This window comes from Nansenia antarctica, assembly GCF_963989245.1.
Source record: "Nansenia antarctica genome assembly, chromosome: 19".
NCBI classification, from domain to species: Eukaryota; Metazoa; Chordata; class Actinopteri; order Argentiniformes; family Microstomatidae; genus Nansenia; species Nansenia antarctica.
The window spans coordinates 10,903,566-10,928,538 of record NC_137692.1 but is presented as its reverse complement, the minus strand read 5'-3'; the positions used below and the strand labels follow the sequence as shown (position 1 = coordinate 10,928,538).

Sequence of the window (24,973 nt, the reverse complement as noted above, 5' to 3'; positions counted from 1 at the left end):
ACTCACTTGGTCAAATGACCCCATCCATGACTGTAACACTAGCCGTGTTTCCATGAAGCATTTTTTTGCGCATTTTGAAGTATTCGATTATTTGTGCATTCTAAGTTTTATGGAAACGGCTAAATTCTAAATTGAGGTGGATTTTGTCTTTTTTCCCGAATCAGAGTTAATGGGCAAAAAGTCAGATGGAAACAGATTTGCCGAATAAACTGACGTAGCGAACATTCAACTCACGAGAATCAGCTGTTTCCGCTGTCAGCGACTTCCCGGAATGTGTCTTTCTTGTGCTTTATATGTATAAGGCCACATGTTCTGCTGCAGTGTCACTAGACAGCATGGTTTCGATGTTCATATTCCCAGTTTAGGGAGACAGTTGTTATTATTCCCAGTTTAGGGAGACAGTTGTGTGTTTACAGATAGGAAGGATGGCAGAGAAGAGGAGCGTTAAAGAGGAGGGGAGAGGATTTGAGTTTGTGCCTCATGTTATGTGTACTGTACTGTATAAGTAGCCATCCTCTGACGAAATTACACTTCACATAGTCTAGATTATCCGCCACATGTTAATGGAAATGCATAACATTTGCATTTTCTTTCTTCTTTCAAAAGTTCGCTTAAAATTCACTTAAAATTCGCCGGAGCGCACACTGGGTCCAATGTCATAAAGTGACCAAGTAATTCGATTGAACAAGAGGCATTCCATGAGTGCTGATCAGATCTCCAGAGCGAATTTACGAGTGCAGCCATCGTGGACATTGGAACGGATGGAATGCTTCTTGGCCAATCACAATGCTTGTTTTCATCACCCTGTTGTAAAAAAAACATCTTCTCTAGATGCACTGTTTTGAATTTCCCTTGGGTTTAGGTTGAATGTTGCATTTTAAATTCACTGATTCACACAACATAATTGATCGATCGGTGCCTTACGCAATGAGCTGCTCCTTATTCTCTTCTACCACAGTGGGTGGAACATTGGACACCACCACCTGCATATCCAAAGCATTGACCACTGAAACCTGAGAGAGAGAGAGAGAGAGAGAGAGAGAGAGAGAGAGAGAGAGAGAGAGAGAGAGAGAGAGAGACAGAGAGAGAGAGACAGAGAGAGAGAGAAACAAATTAGGCTAAGATGTAAATTTGGTCCACTGATGCTCAGCGTTCTCTTGTGGCGAAGTCAAGGCCCTTAATTGCCTGCTTGTATTGGTTCCACGCGCAAATCTAATGGCACTTAATTTTGATGGCACAGTAAGTGTAGGAGGAGGGGGGGGGGGGGAATAGCCTCTGTGCTCTGCAGCCAAATCTCCCATGCGGCCCCTGTGAAATTACCTTTCCCTGTGAAAATGAGCAAGCAGCGCTGTTAAGCACCCGCTACTCTTGATTACACAGGCGAGATCCAACCCCAGCCTTCTGTCTCATTAGAGGCTTGTTAGTCCCACACACTGAGATGAGACGCAGGATCAGGAGAAGGGGAGAAGTATGCAGACAAATACTGTATACGCAGTAGTACACAGACAGCGACACACACATACATGTACACCATTATGTGCATGTATGTATGTGTGCAGTATCGGTGAACTGCCAATAAACCCATCACTACAGATTGGCTATAGACTGTTACAGCATTGTGTGTGTGTGTGTGTGTGTGTGAGTGTGTGTGTGTGAGTGTGTGTGTGAGTGTGGGTGTGGGTGTGGGTGTGGGTGTGGGTGTGTGGGTGTGTGCGTGCGTGCGTGTGAGTGTGTGTGTGTGTGTGTGTGTGCGTGCGTGCGTGTGTGTGTGTGTGTGTGTGTGCATGTGTGCGTGTGTGTTTGTGTGTGTGAGTGTGGGTGTGGGTATGGGTGTGTGCGTGCGTGTGTGTGAGTGTGGGTGTGCGTGTGCGTGTGGGTGTGGGTGTGGGTGTGTGCGTGCGTGTGTGTGTGTGTGTGTGTGTGTGTGTGCATGTGTGCGTGCATGCTTAAGTGAAGGCATGTGGGCGTTGTTGTTACGTGTGTCAAACACTCACCACCACATCAGCACTGCTGCTCAGACCCTCCCCATAGTCGTCGGTGGCGATGACCTCAAACTTGAAGTAAGACCGACGCATGTTGCGGTACATGATCGCTGTCTTGATTATGCCTGTGTACATCTCAATCACAAAGGCGTCCTGTCCATCAGTCGACGGTGGGATGATCAACCTGTATGCGTTGGCACTGTAGTTCCCGGTGTCCACATCAGTGGCCTATCAACACACACACACACACACACACACACACACACACACACACAGTGATTGCATCCCTCTCTTCCCGCCCAGAGTACCATTAAAAACACCAAATGATGCCCCCGGGTCAATTTGACCCGAACAGTACCAAAGGGACCAGAAAGTGAACATCACACAAGGGTTAACAGTGTGTTTTCCTCATGCTTTCTCACCACTATCTTCAGCACAGAGGAGAATGACTTGGCGTCTTCTGCCACTCCGCCAATGTACAGCTGTCTGGTGAAGACGGGCGGGTGGTCGTTCTCATCCTGCACCACGATGAACACCTTGGCTGTGTTGGCTGACAAACGAAGCAACAATCACACATCCACATGTCAAGCTCTTATCTATACTCTATTAAAACCAATGCATACAATAAACAAGTCGTTTTGCAATATGGCTTGAAGAAAGTTCTTTAGAAAGGAATTAAGTGTAAGTAAAACACATATTGATGTTAAGTGTATTAGTTTGTGAAAGATATTGTTGCTAAACCAAGATGTAGTCTAAACAGTAGGTGAGTCTTCAGACAGTGGATAAAGCTGTGTCTATTAGCTCTGTGAAAAGATACTCGACAGTATGTACTCTATAGACAGTTAGACACTCTCACTTTTACTAAAAGATCAATAACCTGCACTGTGTGTTTCTGTGTCCCTCCTAATGTATTCTCTTCCTGGAACCTTGCTGAAAAGGTTTCACTTAATTACAACAAAAGACAATCCAATGGAAAAGTGCACCTCGAGGAGAAGAGAGTTCGCTCGTCGAGAGTAAACACACTCCACGGCTATTAGTCACGGCAACCTTTATTTAGACAGTATAAACATGTACAAAGCTAGAACAACCCTACCCTGCCCGCACTGCAGTTTAGGTGAAGAATAGACACTGTCAATGGCCTTTTTTTCCTTCTAGGCGGCGTTAAAGTCATGTGGCGTAGTGGCTAAGGACGTGCCAGGGGAATAGGACAAACAAAAACATAGTCCATCAAATCAGAGGCACAAACAGAGAGAGTCCAGAGGGAAGACCAGAGGAAGAGCAGCAAGGTTTGCACACAGCACACTTGCTTTCTTTCTCATTCTTTTTCTCACTCTCTCTATTGTTTCTGAAAATGTGTGTCTTTCCTCCACCGTGGGAGACGGGTACAGATAAGGATATATACACGCACGCACACGCACACGCACACACACGCACGCACACCCGCACACACGCACATGCACACACACACACACACACACACACACACACACACACACATCGTCACACATGGTCACAACATCGTCATCCCATGTTCATAGAGTTCACCGCTAACCGCCATTTTTACAGCATAACAGATTTCGCTCTCTGAAAATGTCATTTACTTTTTCTGTAATTACTTATTAATACGATTTTTAAAAATATGATAACCATCGTATTATCTTAGTTTAATGTCATTTCAATGCATGACACACCCATGACACTTTTATTTACAACAAGGATAACAAAAAAAACAAAAATTGCTATTATGGTAGATTTCCGTGTTGCTCCCTTTCATACATATTATCGGCGAATCCCTGGTTGCGCGATCTACTAGAACTACTAGATCTATTAGAACTGAAAGCGGCAAGTAACAGGCATGTAACATCCATATGCTGTATAAATAGATATATTTGACTACCAGCAAGACACCGGAGCACTCGTATCTATAACAAACGCGGAGATTGTATGAGCCCCGGCGTCAGTCCAATGGAAGCGTCAAGCACACCCTTTCCATAGAAATACATCGCTCCCTGTCTAACGTTATATATCTAACGTTACGGGCCCTATTATGCACTTCATAAGTCTTAAGCAATAAGACGAGGCGGTAGATCTAAACTTAAGACGTGGAGGCGTGGTCAAGGCCACTTTGCTATTATGCGTGCGGTAGTGGGCACCTAAGACCCGGCGCTAAGCCCAGAAATTAGTCATGGGTGTGTTTTGGGCGTCTTCTCAATCAACCCAATCAGCGTGCCAGGTGCCATTCCCTTTAAGAACCGGCTGCGTTAAGTCATAAGCGCTATGCTATTATGCAGTTCATAGGCGCACGTTTTGAAACACGAGCGCGCCTCCGCGGTTTGCGCATGCGCGCTGACCCACTTCTTAAGAAGTCTAGCGCCTAAGAACTTTTCAAACCACTTCTTAGCGCTAGGCGCAAAGTCAGATCGCATAATAGCAGGGGCGCCTAGCGCACTTCATTAACATAATGAACACTCCCACAATGAGTAATATATGCACAGGAGTCTTACGTCTTATGTGTGGGCGCCTAGCGACACCTGCATAATAGCAGTAGCGCGTATGAAGCGCATAATAAGGGTGGCGGTAGGTCTTAACCTGGCGGTGCGTCTTAATTAAGACTTAAGACGGCAAGTTAAGAAGTGCATAATAGGGCCCTACATGTTTTAAGGCTGATCTGTGCATGACAGTGCTGCATTTTGACATAATTCTTATCGCATTTCCCCCTGTGGAGCTGTATAGCGGCACTTGTTAAAGTGAAGTGCTCTTATGACACTTAACTCCTCCTACTGTCCCCGCTCGCTCAAGGTCTGTTATGTATAAAGGAGAAGCGTATCCTACCCATACCATACCGTACTTTGAACTCTGGTCAATGGAAAAGCGCCAAAATAGAGAAATGTACACAGTACAGCACACAGGTTGATTTATGCAGAAGAAACAGGTTCATTAAGAGGAGTGATGGATCCCATGGTAGACTGAGCTCTTGAGTGTGCCTTAAGTGCTTTTTCATTTAGAAAAGAGGGGTAGAGGTTGCTGTGTTAAATTGATTCTTATCATTTACTCTCCATTGTGTGCGTGTGTGTGTGCGTGTGCGTGTGCGTGTGTGTGTGTGTGTGTGTGTGTGTGAGTGTGAGTGTGAGTGTGTGAGTGTGTGTGTGTGTGTGTGTGTGTGTGTGTGTGTGTGTGTGTGTGTGTGTGTGTGTGTGTGTGCGTGTGCGTGCGTGCGTGCACTTTGGAGTTTGGGCTTATTGGACGTATTGGGCTGTGACAATTTTCCCTGTACAATTAAGCCTTGTTCTGCTCTGACTATTAGAACTCAATAAAGTTTTAATAAAAAAGAGATTTCCGGGCAGGGTACCCTGATCTGCATGACAACAGTTCAAGAGGGTTCAACCGAGGTCAGCCAACAGAGGATTTCACCTGGGGGGTGGATGTGGGGTGGGTGGGTGGATGTGGGGTGGGTGGGTGGATGTGGGGTGGGTGGGTGGATGTGGGGTGGGTGGGTGGATGTGGTGTGGGGGGGTGGATGTGGGGTGGGGGGGTGGATGTGGGGTGGGTGGGTGGATGTGGGGTGGTGGTCATCATCAATGGAATGTCAATGAAAGGTTCACGAGTAATGGAATGCCACTGCAATAACACCCTTTACAGTACCAGTAAGACCTTTCATATTATTCTCAGAACACCTGTGAAATGACCACTGCAATAAACCAGTAGTATACACGTTGACAATGATGATGAGCACCAGCTCCCTGTGCCCCAGATCAGTGACTTACTTTTGGAGGGGACGCGTAGGTTGGACATGACCACTAACATAGAGTCGGCCTGGACCCTGAGCTCATATCTGGTGACCGTCTCGTAGTCCAGGGGTTTGGCCGTGGAGATCACTCCTGTCCGGTTGTTCACCTTAAAATCACCTGGAATCACACAGAGAGGGACGGCAGGGAACATGAGAAGGACACAGGCAGCATTCAAAGTAGTGATGATGACTTGACCAAAAAACCAAGAGCCCCAAAACACAACAGACTGTGTAACAGACCGAATTCAAACCCATTCTCTCACGTTAGAAGAACCATCTGTCTACCATTAGACCAAGAGGTCATAGTCAATAGCCCGGCTTTCCACAGTACTTACGCCGTTCTCGCCAGAGCGTGTCGAAGCCAATTGCTTTTTCCGTAGTCGCTCCCGGGCTTCGACGGTGCTTACTCCTGGCCTATTTGGTGCTTATCACTAGGAGAGCTACACCATGTTCACTATTAGCCCCCCCCTGGGGGGTCGAATGCCCATAGTCTTTAGAAAGGGAAGCTGCTACTTACACACAAATATCACTAGATGGCGCCTCATATAAATGTGCCTGCCTCCTACACAGAAAAACTGCAAAATAGCTTTATACTAGCTTATCCTGAAGTGATTTTGAAAATGTAAGAATACTGGGTGGTAGAACGCACGTATCTAGGAAAAGTCATGAAAGGAGGGTCATGAAATTTGATCAAGTGCAAAGATATACAATTCGTTTGTATTCACTTGGTCAAATGACCCCACCCGTGGCTCTTCTAGTGTTCAAACGTAGCATTTAGCCTTCCCCCTGGTCCTTATGAGGCCAGATGGGGCTAGGGGCTCTATCCTATCATCCAAGTGCTTTAGTTGGCTAGCGAACTTAGCGGGAGGTAGTTCGCTGTAACTACACAATGGCTCAAACCTAATAGCTTACAGCTGAAATGTTACACTAAGTGCTTAAGTTATTAGAACCTGTTGAGAAACTGGATGTTAGTCACCACCTTACAAACTGCAGAAGCACCGGCCTTGGCACGCACTCGAACCACTGTTGAAAAATAGCTATTGTCTCAGGCAGCTATCCATCAAGAGAATGTGATTCTCAATAATAATAATAATAATAATAATAATAATAATAATAATAACTTTTTATTTGTATAGTACTTTTCCTGCAAACCTTGCAGCTCAATCATTATATAATCATAATTGAATTATTGAGTCATTTAAAGGCAATAATGACCTCCACTAAGTAGGTACAGTACATGTTGTTTCGATATGTGTGGTAACTTTGAATCTTGTGTAACCTATTATTTTTTTTACATTTGTTTTGTTATGAAACATGTAGCACACAGACGCAGACAGAGCATAATACTGTAATACAGAATGAAGTCCTCTGTGGTTGTACAGCCTGCTCTCTCTTTCTCTCTCTCTCTCTCTCTAGACCAGGCCGCTCCATGGCTGCTTCTTCACAAGAGTATAAATCAATACAGTTCACCACCACGCCCCCCCACCTGGTCCCCCCCCCCCCTCTGACTCAGACACAGAAGGTAACCACTTCCACCTGGCCACTGTTAGTTTCCTGTTGCGCTTTTCAGACCCCTTCATAGGGCTTTCACAAGGAACCAGCAAGGAACCGTTCTATTCCAGTAACGGAGCCGCTGGCTAGTAAGAGAACATGTTTAGAAAGTGTCTTTTGTTTTGTTTTTCATCGAAAATAGTGTTTATTTCAGATACTGTAGTGGAAGCTATTATCCTCATTTTCCAGCTGCCCTCTTGTTGTGACATTTCTGTTTATCCCGCCCCTTCATCACTCAATGTTGATGACGCTGATGGTTCCAGGTTACACTGGTATGAATGCAGACTGGTTCGGCCAGACAGCACCAAGGTTCGGAGGGTTCCAGAACGGGAACGGTTCCTTGGCGGTGTGAAAGCCCTCTCAGAGGGTTCTCTTTTGAAGTGCAAAGGGGGTGTAGTATACTCACCGGCTTGGTTCCCTCCTACAATGGAGTAGAAGATGGACTGGTTGATGGCGTAGGCCAGGACGGAGCCCACGCGCGTCCCTACCGGGGCCAGCTCACTGACGGGAGCGTACCTGAGGACGGAGGTCAGAGGTCATACCACATCATGTCAAGTAGAGCCCACTCCCTCACATGTTCTCCACATACAGTACCAGTCAAAAGTTTAATATTTAATTAGGTAACGCCTCATTTGCATATTTAAACATACAATTTCAGAAAACTTGTAATACAAAAAAGTATTGTCTTAATGTAAGCGATTAACTGGGGAAGTTTCATAGTGATAGCTATTAGTTTTTTTTTTTACCCTATTCACCTGCCTTAAAGGTTACAGGTATTTTGGATTTGGCCCTCTGGCAAAAAAACGCGGGATTTTTGGGACGGACCTGGAGGCTACATTTTTCATAAAAGGTCCCTAGAAGTCAAATAAATCATCAAAACATGTTAGCCAGAGAGTGGTCACGGAATTTTGGTTTTGGACCCTACTAAATAGCTAGCTATAATGGTCGGCTCGTACAAATAATTTGATTTGATGTCTTACTCAAGGTGGAATGAGGCTGTTCGACGAAGGTATGGGAATGAGAATGTTTGGGATAAGAAGTGAGGCAATTCTGTGTGGGACTCTCACAGTTTTGTGTGACAACTGACAACTTCCTAATATGGATTCTGTAGATAAGAGTGCATTCATAATGTATGTCAGATCATTTTGACACCACTCTCAAGAGTGCTGAATGCTGTCAGGTTAGAGCTGATTCAAGTTGATAATGTCATCTCATTGGTTCACAGAGTGTGTGTGAGTGTGAGTGAGTGAGAGTGTGTGTGTGTGTGTGTGTGTGTGTGTATGTGTGTGTGTATCTTCCCTCCGGCGTCTCTCGCAGACTAGTTCCACTTCACACCCCAGTCAAGACACAAAGCCATGACAGCTTTACAAGGATACGTAGCGTTCATGTCATAATCCAGTGGATTATGTTCACTAAACTCCAGTCAAAGTCAACGCTAGGGAACATTCCGGTGAGACAGAGCAATAGATTGTTAACCTCTGAGGCTGTTGAAACCATTGAGTAACTGAGCTTTCATTTCATGACTCTAGTCTTTTTTTCTTTCTTTTTTTTGGTTATTTTTTCTGAGTGGGGCAGTCCCACTCATATTTTTCTTTGGAATAAGGCGCTATATAAATGCAGTCCATTTACCAGGATCCAGCCTCTCTCTCATCTCTTTTAAGAAGACAGTGAGTTCAGTCATGCAGCAGGTTTTGCACAGGTATTAGCCTTTTAACATGCGCCTTCACATTCCAGTCCATCCTTCTAACTCTTTCATCGATCTGTATCTGTGATCCTCTCGTGGACAACACAAGATAATTAGCATGGAATAGTGAGGGATCTCACTCCTGCTGCTTTGACTACTGGCCACTAGAGGCCGCCACTATTGACTATTTCTGTTATTTTCCTTGTTTACCTTGTTTTGGAGTACTTTGTTACACCTGTGTCTTATTATCTCTCCAGCATATAAGCTTTGGTTGATATATGACTTTGTGTTCAGTCTTCGCAGTTGGGGAGAACTCCAACCAACCAACTCACTCAACCAAGATGGGATCGTAGGACGAGGGACAGACATTGCTTCTACTGTGGAGTACCAGGGCCACTTCCTGGCTCAAGCCTGTCCAGAGCTCTTGAGAAAAGGACAGGCTTGCCCCAGGGGAGGCGAGTCTTCTAGGTCCGGTGTCCTGTTTGACAGCCTTTCCTTTCCTGGCGGGACCATCTTCACCCTCTTGAGATGTTCAATGAGTCTGAAGAGGACGGCAACTTCATCGACATTATCTCGGCTAATCAACTCAAGGCCTCCCCTGGCCAATCTCGACGGACCTGTCACTGTTAGTGCTCTTCAGAATGACCCGTCCTTCGTGCTGTAATACGGGGGCTCCCATCTGTCATGCCACCTGCCTCTTCCCTAGATGATCGTCTCAGTCCCTCCAGTCTCCAGTACCTCCTGAGTTGTCCTGAGTGTCCCACTGAATACGCTGACCCGAGGTGTTATTGACCTACTTGTTTCCTGTCCCCCAGTGGTAGAATCCTCTCTCTCTCTGCACCTAAAACGGCGGCTATAGAGGACACACATCCCATGACGCTCTCGCTACTGGATGTACTCGCTCCTCTACCTCTCTGGCTGGCGCTGGACAATGGGGGTCTCTGCCCATGGCTGTTAAAAACTGTTACCCCCTCCCGCTTATGTCCAGTGTCTTCGAACAACTTCTCCAGGTGGCAATGGTCTTCACCAAATGAGGCCTCTGCAATGCCTACAACTTGGTCCACGTCTGTGAGGGAGATGAGTGTAAGACCTGCCTTTCAGACTGGCTAACACTCTGGTGGTTTTCCGTTCGTTAACGACCTCCTCAGAGATATGCTCAATCAATTTGTCTTTGTCTACACTGAGGATATTATCATCTTCTCGAAGACGCCCCGCAAACACGTTCTACATGTGAGGCGAATCTCACAACGCTCCCGAAGAACCATCTCTTTGTCAAAGTGAAGGAATTTATCCTAAACATTATTTGCATACTATTTGTTACAGTATACAATGTCCTCCAAGCTGCTTATTCCCCAAAACACTGCCAAATGCACTCCTACTTAATCAGTCAGAGTTACCAAGTGCATCTCATTGAGATGCTGTTATTCTGTTCAAACTCCTGTGCTCTGGCTCCCCAGACTGATTAGAAATCTTTGGAATCAGAAACTGAATAGTGGCAAGAGGAGGACTAATTAGAGGAAGTTGGGCGCTGAATAGGGGGTGTAGGTGATAAGGAGGGAGGGAGGGAGGGAGGGAGGGAGGGAGGGAGGGAGGGAGTGGTGAAACTGAAACAGGTGAGATATAGTTGAAGTATATATTCTTAATACAAATACCTTCCTAAAAGCACACAGAATGTATTGGATGTGCCTTTGCATAGAATGCACTGGATGTGCCTTTACATAGAATGCACTGGATGTGCCTTTACATCTGAGGTCACAACACAACATGCATTTCAAGACAATTTAAAAGGACATGCTTTTAAGTTATCTGTGACATCCTACACTTATGTGCTATGCCTTTTAGCATCATACTGAGTATCACATCAATACTCAAGCAGAGATGCTACAACCTACACTCTTGGGTTCTAAGCTGTTCATAGCCTCGCTATTCAAAGATAGAATGATTTACACTCAATTACACTCAAGTCAAACTGATTCCTAACAAGAGTCGCTTTTAAGTGGACACTGTAACGAGGACACTTAAATAGCTCTAAATGTACCTGAACTTTGCTGACGCTGTTTGTTCACAACACACACGTGTGCCTGAGTGAGTATGTATGTATGTATGTATGTATGTATGTATGTATGTATGTATGTATGTATGTATGTACTATGTATGTATGTATGTATGTATGTATGTATGTATGCATGTATTTATGCATGTATGTATGTATGTATGTACGTACGTACGTATGTACGTATGTATGCATGTACCTGAACTTTGCTGACGCTGTTTGTTCACAACACACACGTGTGCCTGAGTGAGTATGTATGTATGTATGTATGTAAGTATGTATGTATGTATGTATGTATGTATGCATGTATTTATGCACGTATGTATGCATGTACAGTGTGTGTGTGTGTGCACGCGTGTGTGTTTTGTTTTCAGTTCACAGATAAACTGCACGGGGAAACTTCAAGTCAATACTGAGATGTAGGAGGCTAACAAGGACATTAAATGGAAGCCAAAGCAGGCATACTCTTATCTAGGATTCAATTCTACATAGTGCAGAAGCATGTATCTTAGAGCAGGAGCAGGGGGACTGTTTCTACAGCTTTCCAAATTCAGATAGAGAATGAAAAAGGATGCACATCCAGAGAGAGAGAGAGAGAGAGAGAGAGAGAGAGAGAGAGAGAGAGAGAGAGAGAGAGAGAGAGAGAGAGAGAGAGAGAGAGAGAGAGAGAGAGAGAGGCTGTACAGTAATTGCTGGGATCTTAAAAATGACAAACTCTATACTCTCGAATAGCAAGGTGAATAGGAAAGTATCATATGATTTAAAATATCTGTCCTCAGCTTTAGGGGTTCATGGGTTTATGTATGTTATTGTTTTGGTTATATAAGGAAGTGCCCAGGTAATAGTTTTGCTATTATTGTCCTTTACTGCTGAGCACCAAAACCCGAAGCGCGCTGGACTGTGGAACTGCTGGAAGGCACAGCACATCGGCATAAAAGCGAGTTTTCTTTATGCTTGTTGTAAAGAAAAGGTCTATAACGCATTGAAATGACATTAGTAGCCATCAGACATATGAAATATAACAATATGCGCAACTGTCATGCACAAATGCAGCCTGTAACGTTAGACACAGCACAGAGGGGGAGGCACAGGAGAGGGGAGGAGGGGAGGGGAGGAGGGGAGGGGAGGCCCAGGAGAGGGGAGGAGGGGAGGGGAGATGGGGAGGGGAGGCTCAGGAGAGGGGAGGAGGGGAGGGGAGGAGGGGAGGGGAGGCTCAGGAGAGGGGAGGCTGCGCTACGCAGCACACAGAGGTGTCAGCAACATTTCACCCCGGGCCAAACGCACAAGTGACACTGACGAGACGTGGCACATGAGCACAAAACCCAGCCACGTGCCACAGGGGGGCACCGTTACCGTGCCAACACACACACACACCCACCCCCTCTCCCTCTCCATCCTCTGCTCTGCGTTACATAATCCGGTCCAGAGCACAGACGACACACCTTGGTTAGGGAGTACAGTCAGGGTCCCCTGACATATTAGTACATTAAGAATAAGTGTGAAAACTGCGTGAGTCAGTGAATAGCTCCGTTAACACTACACTGCACTCCACCTCACCAGCTGCTGCTGGACTGTTCTTCGTGGGTAAGAAGGATGGGCTTCTCTGCCAGTGCATCTGTTACGGTACATGTGGGAATACGGTACATGTGGGAAAACTAGGGTTAGGGTTAGGTGCTACGTCGACTTGGTACATGCTAGCATGTCTAACCCTAACCCTAATCCTAATCCTAACCCTACCCCTACCCCTAACCCTAACCGTAGCACCCTAGCACCTAACCCTAACCCTAGTTTTCCCACATGTACCGTATTCCCACATGTACCGTAACACATCGACTAACGTGGTGTCAACAAAGTGAATGTTAGAAACTGCTACCCCCCCCCCCCCACCACCCCTCCCGCTTATGTCCAGTAACTTCAATCTCCTCCAGGGGGCGATAGTCTTCACCCAATTAGACCTACGCCTACATGCCTCCAACTTGGTCTGTAGGACCTTCAATACGGCCACCAATCATGATGGCGTAGTATGCAGACTATTATGCAAGGTCCCTGGTTCGTCATCGCAAGGTCGCAAATCATGGCACGGTCCCAGTTTTTTTTTCTTTTCGTTTCCATACTATTCTTTTTCCATAGATTCCATACTGTTTGTTACAGTATACAATGCTCTCGAGCTGTGTATTCCCCAAAATACTGCATCACTTATTGAGATGCTGTTATTCTGTTACAAACTCCATTGCTTTGGCTCCCCAGACTGAAGATCATCATCTTTGGAATCTGAAACTAGGTAGTATAATATACTGTATACACCGGTTACACAACACAAAACAAAACCAAAATAACTGCAGTCAAACAGAGGATCATGCGGCTTTGGCTGTAAAGCCCAGCCATGATTTGTGCGTTAACTGAGACTGAGATGTAAGAAAATCTCACACATAATGTATACAGTCTGTCACTGTGCTGGCTGCATGCTGATGTGTGGCTGTGTCGATTCACATGTGTGTGTGTGTGTGTGTGTGTGTGTGTGTGTGTGTGTGTTTGTGTGTGTGTGTGGTTCCAGTCTTATCTAGTCTATGCTGGCAGCATACTGATAAGTATGGAGCAGGTCTACAAGAGCCAGCTCCCACACCCTCAGTGGTGTATACTATACTATGTGTGTGTGAGTGTGTGTGTGTGTGTGTGTGTGTGTGTGTGTGTGTGTGTGTGTGTGTTAGATTAGAGATGATGCACAGCGGAGGGCCGACAAACCCCTACCTAGTGACAATATTGATGATAAGTCACAGCCTTGAGGGAATTGTTGCTTACAATGGTTACACAACACATTTGAAAATGGTGACAGATGGTGATATATTGTGGTGGTTTCTGCCCTGTGTTGAGAAGTTCCCAAAACGACAAACATTTTCGAGGCAACGTGATAAACAAATCTACCGCTTTACTAGAGTACTTGTGTTGTTGTTTTTACTGACTGTGCATTTGCTACTTTTGATGAGCAGGCATTATAGAGACATAACAGGGTATTCACATCTTAGTGAAAGTTAGCTTTTTGGTTTTTCACAATCAACAAAGGTATAATGACATTTCTCTGTCATTTCTCTACTACTTTATTATTGTACTGGATATCATAGTGTTCTATTACCACCAGTATAATCCAAATATAAGATATATACTGTATAAACTAAACCAATCTTAGAAAATACCACAGCAGGTTTTCTCAATATATAATGGTGGTAAATAAACTCAAGATCTAAACCCAAAAAATAGTTCACGTTTGAAAACTCTTTTTAGGGGGAAGATGAGGATGGTTGATGTAACATTAAGCCACTGGTGCCAACTTAATGCATGTTTGAACCAGCAGGGACAGCACATCACAGCACACCCCAGATGGCTCGCTGGGTCATTTGGCACACATGGAGGCTTCGCTAGCTGATGGAGGGATACTGGGGCTTAACTGTGCTGACAGCAATATTGGACCCAGTTGTCAGTGCCAGATGTAAAAGGCTTGCCCATCAGCGTCACGCAGACACAGATGTCATCCCCCTCTATGTCCACAGGCCCAACTCACATGTCCACAGGCCACTAATAGGGCTTTCACACCACCAAGGTTGGTTCTACTTTTTGGTTCCCGCTTGCGAACCAAAATCACTACTTTCTGGTTCCCGCTGTGAACCAACTTTTCAGGTTTCTGAACCAATTTATTTTTGGTCTGCACACACCGGGCCGGGTCCAGACTAGGTTCGGGATCGTGTATGGGCACGGTTCCTTTGGCGGTGTGAATGCCCTATGTTAGGACCATCTAGCACAGACACTAGAATGGCTCAGGCTTGGAGAGATCACTGTCTGCTAGGGCAGCCTGGTCTCACACGGCAGACGTCAGAATTCGACGTTTTCCATCGCATCCAAACGTTGAATTCCGACGTTCGCTCGTTTGAAAGCGCAGGGGTGCGCCTGTTATGTGCGCCTGTCGGGGCTTCTCTCGGGATTATTCCATTTTGAATTGCATTTGCATTAATTAGTTAGGCCACATTTTGAGATACAACCAACGGAGAGGGTTAGGGTTACCCTAACCCTAACCCTAACCTTAACCCTAACCCTAACCCTAACCTTAACCCTAACCCTGACCCTAACCTTAACCCTAACCCTAACCTTAACCCTAACCCTAAATGTGGCCTAACTAATTAATGCAAGTGCAATTCAAAATGGAATAATCCCGAGAGGAGCCCCGACAGGCGCACATAGCAGGCGCACCCCTGCGAGCTACACGTCGGAATTCGACGTTTGGAGTCTGCCGTGTGAGACCAGGTTGGCTAGGGATAGGGCACTGAAACTCCTAACCTCCTGCTGTTCTACCTGATAATAGAACAGCAGGATATATTCCTGCTGTTCTACCTGAGATAATGAACACTCCTGGTTTCTGAGGTCCAAATTAGCCTCTTATTTGAAGAAAAGAACAAAAAACAGCAGAACAGCGACCATCTGAAGACCTGAGGTAACTGTACCTGTGTGACGTTAGATTAGATTAGATTCAACTTCATTGTCATTGCAATAAAGTTGAGTACAAGTACCAGACAACGAAATGCAGTTTAGCATCCAACCAGAGGTGCAAATAGTGATATAACACATGATAGTCCAAATAGTGATAGTGATAGGTACATTATGGCAAGCACGGCGGTATATACAGGCGATGCTAGTAGTAAACTATGTACAGTTAAGGTAGCTATGTACAGTATGGTTTATATAGCTCAATTTTTCTGTCTGCCCTGAAAAGGCTCTGTCCTGTTAGCATAGCAATGCTATCTGGTACACTAGTATTACGGCATTTTTCAGAGAAATTCATAATGTTGCAATCCATAATCCTCGTCTATAATCCAGAGTTTGAGTTAATCCATTTTATTCGCTAGTGAGCGGAGTAAGAGTAAAATGTATCTGTGTCCTACTAACGTTCATTTGTGTGTTAAAGATCTCACTTAGTACTAGCCATTTGAATGAGGTATATCATAAATCATCAAGCTGTGTGATTATGTGACCCACAAACTTATTCTCAAGGGCTCTGCACACAGCGTGCGATTTCTGTTGCGCGTCAACATTCCATTTTGAAGTTTGAATGGAAGTCTATGAGAACATCGCATTTCAACACACACGGCCCCGATTTTAATCGCACGGCGAAAATTCGATTCCATTCATTTTGAATGGGACAAAGCACACGGCGTGCGAGTTTTGTCGCACTGTCAAATTTGTGCTTTTTCCCATTCAAAATGAATGGAATCGAATTTTCGCCGTGCGATTAAAATCGGGGCGTGTGTGTTGAAATGCGATGTTCTCATAGACTTCCATTCAAACTTCAAAATGGAATGTTGACGCGCAACAGAAATCGCACGCTGTGTGCAGAGCCCTTCAGAGTAACAATGTCTGTTAAACTTGCTAACAAACTTTCGAACCAAACAATCTGTTCTAGCCGGCCCATGCCCTGCTGACATGCCCTCTCTCCCTTCTTCTCTTTACTTTCCTGTCTGTCTTCACTGTATCTGTCCAATAAAATGAAAAATATGAGTGGAACTGCCCCACTCTGAAAAAATAACGTAAAAATCTCCTAAAGAGATATACAAGATAACAAGCCTATTGTTTGATGTAAACGTCACCCAGTCCTGAGGAAGGCTACAGGAGAGGTGCCCCATGTTCTTTTACCCCACCCCGACTGCCCAGTGTAATAGCTTTATTGTTTCACCAATGTATACATGTCAAGACTGAGATCTATTCAGGGCTTCCTGTTAGCTAAATCATCCTAACCCTATGTTCTGTGTTGATTGTGGAAGCCAGTACTTTGCAAACTACTTCATTAAAACTTACTAAGGAACAAGCATTGTGTTGTTGCCGTCTTTGATACAGTCTCACCAGAGGACCAGCAGGGGAATTGAGAGATTTCCATTACAGAGGACACTGGCGAGAAATAAAGTGAACAAGGACAATGTGTTCAGCTCACATAGTTGTTTAGCCCGCAAGCCTCTGTGATGCCTTCTCGTGGCACCAGTTCCACTTCCTCCCACAGACCTAGCAAGCTTGGGTGGAATGCACAAATGAACAGTTTGTGCAGTGGGATCCGATGTCCAATAATGTTTGTCGGCTGTATGAAGTGTTCACAAGACTATGCTGAGTAAACATACTTGAAATAAGTCATTGTTGAAATAACAATGTGAGTGAATAGAAATGATTTGGGGCCTAAAGTATTTACCAGGCGGGATATGGTGATAGTGTCATTTATCATTATATTAGAATGAATACTTGTGCTGACCTTTTCTGTAGGTTTATCGGATATTTTGAGATGAGCCATTTAGAGTTGACGTGTCTGCTTAGCAGTGAGAGGTAAATGCCATGGTACCTGGCTGGTTCAAGGCTCAGGCAAGCATCTTTAAAACTGCCCTGGAACATCAACCACACACTGCAGACAGGTAAAAATACACTACGGTTATAGAGACAATCTCGCAGTAGTGACTATGTGTGTGTGTGTGTGTGTGTGTGTGTGTGTGTGTGTGAGATCAGGTGTCCCGTCATTTAATATAAACAAGTATTTGTGTGTGTGTGTGTGTGTGTGTGTGTGTGTGTGTGTGTGTGTGTTTGTATCTTGATTGTTGACACACCGTTAGTAAGTCACTCATTAGCAGTGCAGCTGGCAGAGGCGTTTGTTTGACAAGATGTTGCCTGGAGTAATACTCCATAATAACATTGCGGCATAGTTTGCTATGCTAACAGTGTGACCAAAGCCTAGCTCAATAATTGGTTGTAATGACTATCTTTTAGTCTGCTGGAGAGCATGCTAATACCACAGGAGTGGAGGTCTGTAATCAATCTGGACAGGCCAGATATTCGAGTAGACTTGATTGTTATAATGGTCTACTAACAAGGCCTATCTGAAGGAGCTGTTCGTTTCGGTAGGATAGCGCTTGAATACAGATGCCGTATCAAACGTGTTATTTTACACTGCAATCTCACATGCCGTATCTGGCAGGATAGCGGTCGAACACAAACGCAGTACCTGCAATCTGATACACCGTATCGGGAAGGATAGTGGCTAAATACAGATGCAGTAATAATCCAAAAATATCAAGACTGGAGCTGACGTCTTGAATATTCATACGTGCAGCCACTACCTGTGATAACCCGAAACCTTAATCTTGTATTATGGGATACTTATACAAGGTGCAGAGGTTTATCTCTCTGAGAGACATAACACTTTTATCTATATATGTTTTATTCATTGTCTATTATCTTGTTAAATGTTTATCTATTTATTCTCTATATATATCTATTCTTGTCATTCTTATTTTCTTACTATCCTCCTCTTGCTGTATTTTTTAATGCTGTATGTACATTTAATTGCCCCTGTTGTATGACATGTGCTATACAAATAAACTTGCCTATACAAATACATCTGCCTTACCTCCCATAGAGGAAAATACACACTCATAGCGTGATCTTAGAATTATAAGGTTCTATCTCCGTTTAGAATGATAAGGTTCTATCTCCGTTTAGGGTAGCTCAGAGATATTGAGCGTCAACGTTTTTACATTCCATTATGTTTTGTGAGATGGAACCTTTGTATTTTATGAATTACTAACTTCACAAAAATGGAGATAGAACCTTATAATTCTAACATCATGAAAGCTGTTCTAGTGGCCTGCAGTTTAGAGAAAGGTTCATCCCTTCTCTCTTGTAGTCAGACATGCTGAGAGAAATACATATTCATTGCTGTCCCCTGTGCCCATTCCTAAGAGCTCTCCACAGGGACATGCCAAGAACTGGATATGTGACTGCCATCTAAAATAGCCAGTCACTGTGATTTAATCATAGGCTTTCACTAAAACAGAAAGATAGCTCCTTTAAAAATGTCTTAGTTATATTAGTGTTTTACAGTGTTTATTGACATAATGTGTGCCATTTTTACAACGTTTTACATGAATGCTAAACAGAGTGCAAATGGCCATGACATAAGATGTTGTATTCCTGTAATGATAGCTCCTTTAAAATGTCTTAGTTATATTCGTGTTTTACAGTGTTTATTGACATAATGTGTGCCATTTTACAACGTTTTTACATTAATGCTAAACAGAGTGCAAATGGCCATGACATAAGATGTGTATTCCTGTAATGATTTCCATAAGTGTCTATATGCCTCCATAACATGTTATTGTTTACTGTATACAGCATGGGATCGACGGATCTACAGAAAAGACGGCATCAAAGTTCATCAAGCTTGTGTTGTGAAGAGGCAAGGCGAGGCAAGTTGCTACAGTAGACTACGGTGCAATACAGTATGTGGTTTCTTTTCCTCAATAACTCATTTCCCCAAAACAGATGGAGGGGACTAGCACGTTTTAATTGGAGTCTGAGGAGCTGAAGCCACAGCTTACCTGAAAACTGCTTTCACTAACAGATCAGGCTTTGGGCAAGACAAACAACATCTTCTGTGGGGGCGCTTAGAGAATCGTCTTATGTTGTGGGTTGGTGGGTGGGGGGCGGGCAGAGTGATGAGAGAGGAGGTAGGGGGGTTTGAGACCAGATTGAGACCCACAGTGGGTGTGGAGCTGTACAGCAGGAGAGAGCTACGATACTGTAGCAGGCTGGCTAATGGTTCAATGGGTCATTATTTAGAGAGGGCTTACAGTTCTGTATGGTTAGAACTGTCAATGCTGTGCCCTACAGAGAGGTGAGCCCATGGTCCCGACCGACTGCGTGTGTGTAGGACGGGACACTCATTCAATCGCTAAATCTACAGTAATCTACAGTATGGCTGCTTTGCCTCTGTATTGCATCGATCAATCATTATATAGGGGAGAGAACGTGAGCACAAACTCACACACTCACGCACGCACACACACACAAGCATGCAGGCACGCACGCAGGCATGCATGCACGCACGCACGCAGGCATGCACGCAGGCACGCACGCAAGCACACACATACACACACACACACACACACACACACATTTGCACATTTTCAATCTAGAGCCCAGTCTACACAAACCACCCAGAGACGACCTACCACGCCGGCAATGGACCACACTGAACCGTCTACGAACTGGTGTCGGTCGCTTTAAAACATCAATGAAGGCGTGGGGCCTGGCGGACAGTGCGGCATGCGAGTGCGGTGACCCAGAGCAGACCGCCGACCACATAATCACCATCTGCCCCTTATATAGACCACCCTCAGAAGCCAGCCTCTTCAACCTAGAACCAGAGATGCGGGCATGGCTACGCGACACCGAGTTGGACCTCTGACGTTACACGAAAGAGAAACCACCCAGAGAGCATGTATTAATGTATTGACCAGGAATTCACATACTTGGACATAATATTCACATCCAGATCTGTCTATCTGTATCTGTATTAGAATTGATACAGTGAGTCCATACCTTCACTGACAATCATAGCTGAAAATCAACCCTGAGTGAAGAAGCTTTCAAGAACTTTCAGAGACTCTTCAGAGAAGGACAACTTTACTAAAAGACTGGAAGCCAAATAAACTGACTACAAGTGGAACCTTCTCAATCGCTCCACACAACCAAACAAAAATGATTATGTCAATGTAAAGATATGTGGTGACATTCTGCAGAAATCACATTCCCATCAAACTCAAGAATTTCTCGATTTTGCTCCAGGCACAAACTAATCTTAAGGCTTTAATGATATGGGACTATGGATGAAAATGTGCCTTCTGGCTAAATCTGGCGTATTTACATTTGACATGCTCATTAATATGCACTGTCCCTTTACAAATACACATAAACAGAGTAAACAGAGATTATGATTAAACTCCCTCCATGTTCAAATCAATACTGCTGGAGGAATGAGAAGTATAGATTTGATCCAACCTCTCTCTCTCTCTCTCTCTCTCTCTCTCTCTCTCTCTCTCTCTCTCTCTCTCTCTCTCTCTCTCTCTCTCTCTCTCTCTCTCTCTCTCTCTCTCTGCCAGTATTCAACATTTTCATCTGGCTAAAAGACTCGAATAATAATTTCAGAAGAAGCCCAACTTTCCCCTCAGAGGGAGTGGAGATTGGGAGTGGTTTAGTAGAGATTGGGAGTGGTTTAGTGGAGATTGGGAGTGGTTTAGAGGAGATTGGGAGTGGTTTAGGGGAGATTGGGAGTGGTTTAGTAGAGATTGGGAGTGGTTTAGGGGAGATTGGGAGTGGTTTAGGGGAGATTGGGAGTGGTTTAGTAGAGATTGGGAGTGGTTTAGTGGAGATTGGGAGTGGTTTAGTGGAGATTGGGAGTGGTTGAGTGGAGATTGGGAGTGGTTTAGTGGAGATTGGGAGTGGTTTAGTGGAGATTGGGAGTGGTTTAGTGGAGATTGGGAGTGGTTTAGTGGAGAGTGGGAGTGGTTTAGTGGAGATTGGGAGTGGTTTAGTAGAGATTGGGAGTGGTTTAGTAGAGATTGGGAGTGGTTTAGTAGAGATTGGGAGTGGTTTAGTAGAGATTGGGAGTGGTTTAGAGGAGATTGGGAGTGGTTTAGAGGAGAGTGGGAGTGGTTTAGAGGAGATTGGGAGTGGTTTAGAGGAGAATGGGAGTGGTTTAGTGGAGATTGTGGAATGTTGTAGTTTCCTGTGCTTTGAGCACAAATTCAACAAACAAAATGTTGCCTAGTAACCTGAACACAAACATGTAGTCTAATTAACGGTCATTTAGTAGAACATCTGTGCGGTTGAGTGATACATATAGTTAAAAGTCCCAGTGCTGTTATACTGTATATCGGCACTCATGGAATGCCTCTTGTCCAATCAAATTACTTAGTTGGAACTAACTGTTGTATAAGATGTATTTACAGTCCTCATTATACAGTCCGAGAAGGAAAAAGAGATTAAAAAACCCAAAACATTCTGGAACATAAATATTTTTTACAAACTGTTCCAAGCAGTCTGCGTCTTCAGTCGTTTCAAAACAGCTACTCAGTTTTCTTTTACAATCACCTCAAACAGAATTGTAATACATGCTTGGACTGCTAACATACAGTAATCACACAATATTCTCACTGAGGCTGGATGGAGAATGATGTCTGGGGTGTAAACGTGTCACCAAGTGATGTTGTGATCCTGTTCACCTGCATCCCTGTCATGGAATATTGCACTAAATCACTGGCTGTACTATGCATGTGTTGTCATGTCCAAGTAATTCATCCCCAAACCATGATCCACCTGTGTATATGTGTAGTATTTGTGTGTGTGTGTGTGTGTGTGTATGTGTGTGTGTATGTGTGTGTGTGTGTGTGTGTCTGTGTGTGTGTGTGTGTGTGTGTGTGTGTGTGTGTGTGCGTGTGTGTGTGTGTGTGTGTGTGTGTGTGTGTGCATGCATGCGTGCGTATGTATGTGTGTATATCTTACTTGTACTCCTCCTGAGTGAAGATAGGTATGCGGGAGGGCTGGAGGACAGTAATCTCCACCACGGTTCTGTTCTCCTTCACTGGCTCTCCGTCATCATAGGCTATCACAACAAGCTGGGGAAACACACACACACACACACACACACACACACACACACACACACACACACAAACGTCTTACTAACCATCCTGAATCGAGTTTTTCTAGAATCGGGAGGCTGGGGCGCAGGATGTGGCGTCTAACGATCGGAAGGTCGGCAGATCGGCGGTTCGAACCCTGGCTGACCACATGTCGAGATGTCCTTGGGCAGCAAGACACTGAACCCCAAATTGCTCCCGATGATCAGGCCCGGCCATTGGTGTGTGAATGTGTGTGTGAATGGGTGAATGAGAGGCCGTTGTAAAGCGCTTTGGAATAAGGCCGCTATATAACTGCAGTCCATTTACCATTTAGCTTGGTCGCAGGACCCTGTTTTTCTGCTAGCAGAAAAGCAGAACCAGATGCTAGAGAGCATCAGGTCTCCCAGAGAGCTCGTGTGTAGAAGTGTATCGATCTGCTTTCTTAGAGCGAGGAGATGAGAGAGACGGTGTGGGCGTCCCCGAGTCTCTGTCCTCATTAGGACCTAATATCCCTCGACACCCGCTCCTCCCGCCGGGCGCCACGGTTACGCCTCGCTCAGGTCACCTTCACAGACACTCCTACGACCGGCCGTGGGAGTGTGTGTACGAACTGTATGTACACTATTGAATAAAAACCCTGCAGGTACACTCGAAATGTATGCAAAGGGCACGATGGTAATGTGTCTGAAAAGAAAGTGGGATTTCTGTTACAGTAGTTTCAGTCTGCACACATTTCTGAACCTATTCGTCTGTATGTAACAAATACCAAAAAGAACACTGTTTTTTTTTGCATTATTAGTGAACACAGTTGTATATGTTTTCGACATAACTGATAACTGTACTAATGTGTATAGAAGTGTCATTATAAACATCATCATCTTCATCATCATCATCTTCATCTTCGTCATACTTTAAAGGTGGTGCTGGGCTCCTCGTTAAGGTTGACCCGGGTGACGACCCTTCCAGACTCCTCCTCCACGTCAAAGATGCTCCCGCTGTAAGGCGACTGGTCCAGGTCCACTCTGTACCGCACGAAACTGGCCGGAGTACCCTGGGGGACACAGAACAGCAACAACAGCAAGTCAGATTCCCCAGTTATTGTATTTATTTTTCTTTCTTTTACCTATCTAAGTAAAGTAAATAAGTAGCCGTGAGAACCGATGGTTCGTGAGAACCGATTCTCATATGCCGGTATTGAAATATTCTCCAGTTCTCAGTTATCTACTTTGCTACCGCTAACAGTGAGCGACAGCATCGCCAATAGACAGGATTCTGACAGAAACTAGTTTAATAAGACAGGATTCTGACAGTAACTAGTTTAATAAGACAGGATTCTGACAGTAACTAGTTTCGCAGAACTGAAATGTCATGCTAAAATCTCCTGAGACCAAGAATTTCATTGACCTGGCTGGGTCTCGTGATCTGAAGGCAGGAGTTGAGGAGAGAAGCAAGGACAATGAGGTGTACCCCACCTTCCTACCCCTCAAGGGCCGACCCAGGTCAGAGAATAAACATTTCCCAGGGGCGCTTAGGTGGCGTAGCGGGTTAAGCGTTGACCATGTAACCGCAGGGTCCCCGGTTTGATTCCGGCCGGGGACATATCCTGCATGTCATCCCTCCTCTCTCTCTCACCCATCCTTCCTGTCTAAATCTCTACTGTATCTGTCAATAAAAATGAAAAATATCAGAAAAAAAAAAGAAAAAAAAAAAGAAAGAGAATCAACACTCCCCTGCCCAGGTTGTGATCAGGAACACTCTCCAGGATATTGTGTGAATTTGTCAGACTACCATCCGCAAGATAGGGTTAGCCAAGCTACAGAGGCATTACTGCAAGGCGCAAACCAGTAGTTACCCTCCAAAAGAATGGCCACTTACAGTTTGCTAGAAAAAGTACCTAAAAGCCTGCAGATGTCGGGAAAGGGGAGAGATAATGAATATGATCAGGTACCAGCGTGCATGCAAGTGGAACGTTTGGAGAGAAAGGGATCCTGCCCGAGATTTACAGCATACCACCACATCTGTGAAACATGGCGGAGGGGCATATGGCATAATTGTCTGAATTGATGATGTAACTACTGCTGTTGTCAGCAGCAGAATGTATTTTTGAAGTACACAGAAACATCATGTCTGCTCAAGCAAATGCCTTGACCAAAACATAGGAAGTTCTTCATACCACAATTAGAAGGAAATACATAATACATAATACATATTTACAGTACAGGATATCATCTCCTTCTTTCCCTCCCCCCTAAGAACTGCATGGTTCAGTAGCTATCAACGTTTCTTGTTTTTACATATGTCTTTTTGGCAGGTCTCTCTTGTTTGTGCTACAGGGGTAAATAAAGGTTAGTGGAGCTTTGACTCTCTCTCTCTCTCTCTCTCTCTCTCTCTCTCTCTCTCTCTCTCTCTTCTCTCTCCCTCTCTCCCTACCTCTCT

At 44.6% G+C, this 24,973-nt stretch overlaps 1 protein-coding gene across 1 annotated transcript in view; it reads right to left on the bottom strand.

Moving 5' to 3' along the window:
- Positions 1–24,973, bottom strand: part of LOC308174167 (protocadherin-15-like) — a gene marked incomplete at both ends in the record, with an annotated part of 188,179 nt that overhangs the window by 38,703 nt on the left and 124,503 nt on the right. Inside the window, 7 exons of the mRNA XM_080549237.1 lie at positions 925–1,013; positions 1,995–2,210; positions 2,405–2,532; positions 5,747–5,887; positions 7,727–7,836; positions 22,419–22,531; positions 23,448–23,588. Coding sequence (XP_080405363.1) covers positions 925–1,013; positions 1,995–2,210; positions 2,405–2,532; positions 5,747–5,887; positions 7,727–7,836; positions 22,419–22,531; positions 23,448–23,588 — 938 coding nt within the window. The remainder of the gene's footprint in view (positions 1–924; positions 1,014–1,994; positions 2,211–2,404; positions 2,533–5,746; positions 5,888–7,726; positions 7,837–22,418; positions 22,532–23,447; positions 23,589–24,973) is intronic.